Here is a 6885-nt window from a genome sequence, read left to right as displayed (position 1 = left end):
TTTTTCAATATGTAGTTGCCAAAACACTCAAATGGATCCCCGGGTTTCGGATACAAGTACACTATATTTGTTCAAATATGGTCAAGGTTTGCAACAAGGTTCCTCTCTTTTACAATGTCTATTCCATTTGTGTGCAAACGATTTTGAGTCCATTAAAGGCAAAAAACAATTATTTAACGTCTTTTCGACTATTCTTAGGTGTAAAAACAATAACTTGGGTAAGAAAATTTATAAGAAAAGAAAATCAGGTTAATTTAAGGAGATAACGTAGAAAGCAATTGGATGAAATTGGATTTTTGAAGATTGGCTGTCCAATGTTATAAATAGAATACATAAACTTAAGTAATCCACAGAAATATTCAACGGAATATCCAGGTCGACAGAGTTTAACCGCATTTTCTTCCAGTCGAATCAAAGTAGAATTCAGAATCTAGTAGCGCTGTGTAGATCGGACATGTGGTCGCCAAACCGGGTTATCTTTGGAGCCTTCTACTTTCTTTTTGTAGTTTTTGATTTCGTCCAGGTAATATTTAGATCTGTAGAAACCTTGGTTGCTTGGTGAGTCAAATACCTGCTAAAACAAAAGTAACAAATTCAAAATGTGTTCTATGTTTATTTGGGATTTTCGAGTTAATAAGTAAAATGTTGGAGTTGATAAGTAAAATGTTGGAGTTGATAAGTAAAATTTTGGAGTTAATAAGTCGGATCGTTTTGTGGAAAGCGATGTACCTAGAATTGCAATACCCACCTTATTGTGCCCGGATGAATCTGTCGAGGACTTGTATCCACGACTTGTTTCACTTCCGGGAGATGTCATCCATTGAGCATCTCCATGGTTTGGGTACCTTTTGTATCTTTCCGGACTGGCTTCTGGTTGATTCTTGCTGTGGATGTGATGATGGAAGATTTCCACGGTTTTTGGCTCGTTGAGGAACTTATCGTTGGATCGCCGAAGCACCTTTTGTGAAGCAGTGGGACTAGATTTGGGTTCGTCATCATCTTCTAAGTGTATGTATGTCAATGGCACTCTGATATCCATGCGGGAGGATGGTCGATCTTGGTCGCGGTCGTCGTATTTCTCTACCGGAATCTTCACCGACTCTTCGGTGACAAATACTCCAGACGAAGAAAGCGGTCCATGCTCGTTAGTTTCAACTGGTGTCATGGTGTTTTTGGTTTTGGCAGTTGCGTTCGTTCTAGGTTGTAGGTTTCTGAATTCTTGCCTTTTATTTCGAGTTATCTACAATAGCCATTATTGTCATCAGAAAATAAATCAAACGCAGCGTTTAAATCATCGAGTTAAACGGTATATAGCTGATATAAAAAAAAACATGTAAAACTACTGGAAGACATAATTTGGGCGATTCAATAAAATGCGATAGCAGATACTTTATGGTCATAATGAAAATAATATTGCTTCGTTTTAGTATTAAGACTGGTCAACTGTTTCAGAATCTTTCCAAGAACAGAGGTGTTGGTCGGTTACAAACAGGTGGTTGAAATGGTAATATATAGTGATGCTTGGTTGGTGCCAGGAGGAGAAGATAGTCACAAGGTGGTTGTGGTTGGAGAAGAAGGCTGTGGGTGCAGGATGGTTGGAGACTGGGTGCTGATTAGATGTGGGATGAGGTGTCTCTCACCTGCTCGTCTTTGTCTCGGCTCTTCTCATTGGTTGAACCTTCTTCTCCTCCACCAATAGGATGCACTGTTGCCCCCTTCCACTTCTTGCTGCAAGGAACAAGATTCATTTTATAAGAAATTAACAGGATTTATGCCTTAATCTTGTCAAGCATTGTTGGATCCAGAGCAATTGAAAGAAAACCTCTTTTGAATATTTTTTAGATGTCAGTTTTCCATGGTCGGAATGTCTAAGCGACAAAAAGTTAAACTTACCAAAAACAACAGAGGACAACGCTGACAATAAACAAGATTAAAAATAGAACCAAAATAACTGAAACAAATATATACCACCAGTCAGGACCTGAATAAAAAATGGTCGCACGTCAAAATTTGAACGCGAACACTTTTACTTTTTGCACATCGCCCAGTCATCGGATCTTTGAAGTCGAAAGCGGCACACAGTGAGCTATAATGTAACTTTGCGAACTCTCTACCGGTTATGTAGAAATGTATTTGAGAGTTTTAGAAAGAAAGAACACTGAATGGTTCGAATCCACCGCTGGAAACTATTACTTAAAGATCAATTGGCCTCGCAAGTGCTCTCTATAGTAATTGCTTTTAACTCAGGTCGAGGGCGAGGGGTCTATTCATGAGTAAATGAGAGGTCTACCTACCAAACCTGTACAGATTACTCGAGGAATCGATGATGTTAAAATCCTGCTTTATAACTTGACAAGATGGCGCTTGTGGCCAACCATTGGTACCATCGCATTCTATCACTTTGTTTCCTGTGCAACAAAAATCAAATCGTGAGCAGAAATTACGTCAGACATAGCTTTAACGTCGTATCAATGCTGTTAACGATATTCGTCCGTGCATTATTTTGCACGGACGACATAATGACGCCATTGGTTTAATATCTGCAAAGTTTTAAACGTTGGTAGTAGCTGTAAGTTATGTTCATAGCTTGTGCGGACAAATCTAGAGACATATTCTTTAATTGGTAATTTATTACCTATAAGTTTGAATCCAGCAAGACATTCATACTCCACTCTCTCGGAAGTACTGGCGGTGATGTATCCATTGTTTATCACTGGTAAACTCGTACACGCCATGGTCTTTCTGGAATACATACAAACATAGTCTCTGACACCTAGATTTCGTCGCAGCTGTACGCAGACAAATTGGGACTGGCGTGTATCATTGTGAAATATATTTTGTCTCGTTTTTATCTGATAAAATCAGTAAGATGACAGCTCAATATATTTCAGGAAAATAAAACAGAAACGAATTTTCAAATGTCAAATGTTAATGGTCCAATGGTCAAATACAATATGAAAAATAATTTAATAACAATTTAAAATTTCGGGTTTCTATGTAAGATTCTTGAAATGTGGTCTCTGGAATATTAATCAACAAGATTGCTTGGATTTGCAAAAAGTAATACGTACCTGTATAATGCGTATTGGTTATCAGTAACCTGTTCTGTTTGGTATCCAGGTATCGAATGGGAATCATCTTCGTGTCTTTAGAAATATATCGAATTTCTGTATCAGTTTTATATTACACATTCGGAATACTGCGTCACGGGTTATTCAAAATTCTTATTGACCCTTTTTGTTGAACAACTCATTGAATACAGAGTCTAATAGTCGAAAAACTATCTGCTCAGTTGAAGATTTGTATCCCAAACATGTGCCTATGATGAGCTAAAGTCAATTGACATCTTTTGTGACTGTTAAACTCATTGAAGAGTATAATAATCTGTGATCAGAAAACTGAAAGTCATGCTCATAAATTCCAGTGCCAAAGACTTGACTTGGTGCATCACCGAATAGTTTTCCTATTCGTGCAGTCTGATTTCCATCTTTCAGGGAGGAACACGGAATACCAATCAGACCCTGTGGAAAAAATTACGAATCGGGGACCTATTTTGTCCGCATATTATTTTAAACAGTTTCGAATGCACAAATTTTCTAATTATATTCAATGTATCAACAAACGTGAATATTCACAAAGGATTCGAACCCTGCCCACAATAAATGAGGCAGTATTTAATGTAATGGTACGTAATATTAATTAACTCCTAACGTGTCTCGTGACTTCACTAGGTTACAATTTAATACTATACACAAATATCAAAAATTGTATCATTAGATCTTAGATCTATTCATTTGATTTCATTATTCCTTTTTTTTAAATCACGAATTCTTTTATATTTTTTAACTTAAGAGAAATATAACAACAGAACCTTATGACCGTTATTCTTATTTGCAATCCTACGCTACTGGTGAACGCTATGGTCTAAGGGTCACTTTATATTTTCAGTTACATTAATATACCTGAAAAAAACTGTCAGAGTATGAGAATTTCGAAAATTTCCAAACACCCACCCCTCCCCTCTCCCAATATATCAATGTGCTTGATCTATATTCTAGAATGTGCCCGGGAAAATAATGAATCATACTTGGAAAATTACCAGATACAATTTAAGTGTAAAATTTCCGCCATGCATTGAATATGTGTATTGCAGTGAATGTTAAAAATACTTATCGCGTTGTGTTTCAATGGCTTCTATAAAAGGGAAATGGGTCGGCCTATTTGAGCGTGAAATTTATTAAGATTAAAGGGTAACACTCTGGAATTTTTATATTAATTTTTTTTTTACATGTATACCAAAACCCCCCGCCCCCCTTGACCTCACCTTCACTAGTGCCCCCTATAATCCGCCACGGAAATTGCTTATTATTAAAATCTTTTTTACTTTTAGGGCGAATATTTTGAAAATTGTAGGAGGGCTCATATCCATAGTAGGTTTCATTATAGCAATATGTGTATATTGTCATTGTAAAAAAAAGAATCGAGAACAACAGATAGGTAGGTTAATCCAACTCAAATCAAATATCATAATCCAAATCAAATCAAATACCATCATCCAAATCAAATCAAATATCATAATCCAAATCAAATCAAATCAAATACCATCATCCAAATAAAACCAAATCAAATACCATCATCCAAATCAAATCAAATATAACTATCATCTGCGATACAAAATCAAATATCACCCAAATCAAACCAAATCAAATACCATCATCCAAATCAAATCAAACCAAATCAAATCAAATATCATAATCCAAATCAAACCAAATCAAATATCATAATCCAAATCAAATCAAACCAAACCAAATCAAATATCATAATCCAAATCAAATCAAATCAAATATCATAATCCAAATCAAATCAAATATAATCCAAATCAATCCAAATCAAATCAAATCAAATCAAATATCATAATCCAAATCAAAACAAATATAATCAAAATCAAATCAATAAAATCAAACCAAAAATTAAAATATTATATAAAAGTTGTATTTTATTATTATCATCCTTTCCTATTCGTAGTTATGGCGCCTAATCAAAGACAGTCGGAAGTAGCGAACACAAACCAAGCACAACCAGTAGTGTATACACAAAGAGGAACAGCAGTGGTGTATTCAAAACAAGCACAGCCCGGAATGGCGTACACAAACCAAGCACGGCCAGGAGTAGCTTATTCAAATCAAACACAGTCTGGAGTAGCCTATACCTCTGCTTCAAAGAATTTGGCCTTCACTGATGATGAATCAAAAGGGCCGCCACCAAAATATTCCGAAACGGAAACTACAAATGTGTTAGTTTAGAGACAATAGTGCTTATAATTTGGTCTACTGGAATAATGAGATTTTGTTGAAACGTTGTGTACAATAAAATTCAGGAGAAGTATACTATATAAACTGATGATGATAATGTAATCTGTCGAAACATTGTGTACAATAAAACTCAGGAGTAGTATACCATATAAACTGATGATGATAATGTAATCTGTCGAAACATTGTGTACAATAAAACTCAGGAGTAGTATACCATATAAACTGATGATGATAATGTAATCTGTCGAAACATTGTGTACAATAAAACCCAGGAGTTGTATATCATAAAATTGTGTTCCGTTATTTAATGGGATGTCTGCCACTAAATGTTGCTAAAGAACTGCTGTAAATATTTTATATTTTTTTTTAAATAAAAGGGAACAAAGTCAAAAATACGTTTTTGTGCTGTTTTAATGGTTTTATCTAATCAAGATGTGAGCCAATTTGCATGTCGAAAGTTCTTGCCGTCACATTGTGAAGATGATTTGAAGGTGAACACCCATATTTTTTCAATAGCTCTGTTGAAATGCCATTAAAAAGGCTACTGTAAAAGTTTTCACACAACCGGAGTAATGAATTAACTGTTGTCTGAAGCTTAACATATTTCAATATCGATTATCTCCCTTATATCTCCACTAAATTAGATTTTGATTGAGTGATGATTGATCCTCGCAACTGTTACACAATAATTTACTTCGTTATTTTCCAAGACATATTTTCTTTGTTTTAAATGAACATCCTTTCCACTGCGCAATTACGAGTCTGTCACAGATGCGTGGCGGGGGAAAAAAAAGGGGGGGGGGGGGAAGGTTGGGGTGTGCTCTTATCGTTTCGTATCTTGTATTCGTATTGTGGGCAAAAATGTACTCTTTTCCCAGTTTGATGTTCTCTTGTCTACTTTCATTGTTAGGAACGAAATTGAAAAAATATCAAGGTGGGAAAATATAATAAACAAAGTCGCGGCTTCGTTGCACAGGAATATGCACGTGCAAATTGACGCCATTATTTATGGAGTGATACATTTATGCACGTTAAACGTTGCCTTGTCCATGATCGCGGCAAATCATTCGGCGTAACCTATACTTTATAATCTATCCACGTTCACTGTTTATACAATTTATCCGTAGGTCTACATAATGTCGTTTCGCCGAGTGTTGAACTTGAAGTGTAGGAGTTAAGATAGGCGCCACAAACTACATGTCCGTGTTTAGGCGTAGACCTTTCAAATCCCGGTAACTTAATAATGTCTGTCAGTAGGCTTGAACAAGAACCGGTGCCGCGAGAGACAATATTTTCATGTCAGCAAGTAATTCAATTATCAATCAAACCCAAACCGCATCCCGAGGCAACGATTCCTGCTCTCTTCTTCAGCTGAAAATCAAACTTGTTTTCAGCCCCGATCATAAAAACAAATAATTTATGAGGACGGTGTGAGTTATTATTGACGTTTTTGTCAAATTTTCCATTTATCCCAGTCAGACAGGTTCTAACGACTGAATAATGACATAAAGATGTCATCAAAAATTAATGAATTTCATCACGAAATTCTCAAATTTATGTTTAAAATTCAGAG

General features: G+C 35.8%; 1 protein-coding gene across 1 annotated transcript; it reads right to left on the bottom strand.

The window, feature by feature from the left end:
* Window positions 1–430: 430 nt before the first annotated feature.
* LOTGIDRAFT_168855 (hypothetical protein) lies at window positions 431–2735 on the bottom strand (the record flags this gene model as incomplete). The annotated part of the gene is made up of 6 exons (XM_009066755.1): window positions 431–574; window positions 749–1240; window positions 1641–1728; window positions 1894–1951; window positions 2295–2408; window positions 2636–2735. 6 exons carry the CDS (start codon window positions 2733–2735, stop codon window positions 431–433), a joined length of 996 nt encoding a protein of 331 aa, XP_009065003.1.
* Between the last annotated feature and the right edge of the window lie 4150 nt (window positions 2736–6885).

Source organism: Lottia gigantea (assembly GCF_000327385.1).
Source record: "Lottia gigantea unplaced genomic scaffold LOTGIsca_79, whole genome shotgun sequence".
Classification (NCBI taxonomy): Eukaryota; Metazoa; Mollusca; class Gastropoda; family Lottiidae; genus Lottia; species Lottia gigantea.
This window is presented reverse-complemented; position numbering and strand designations above follow the sequence as displayed.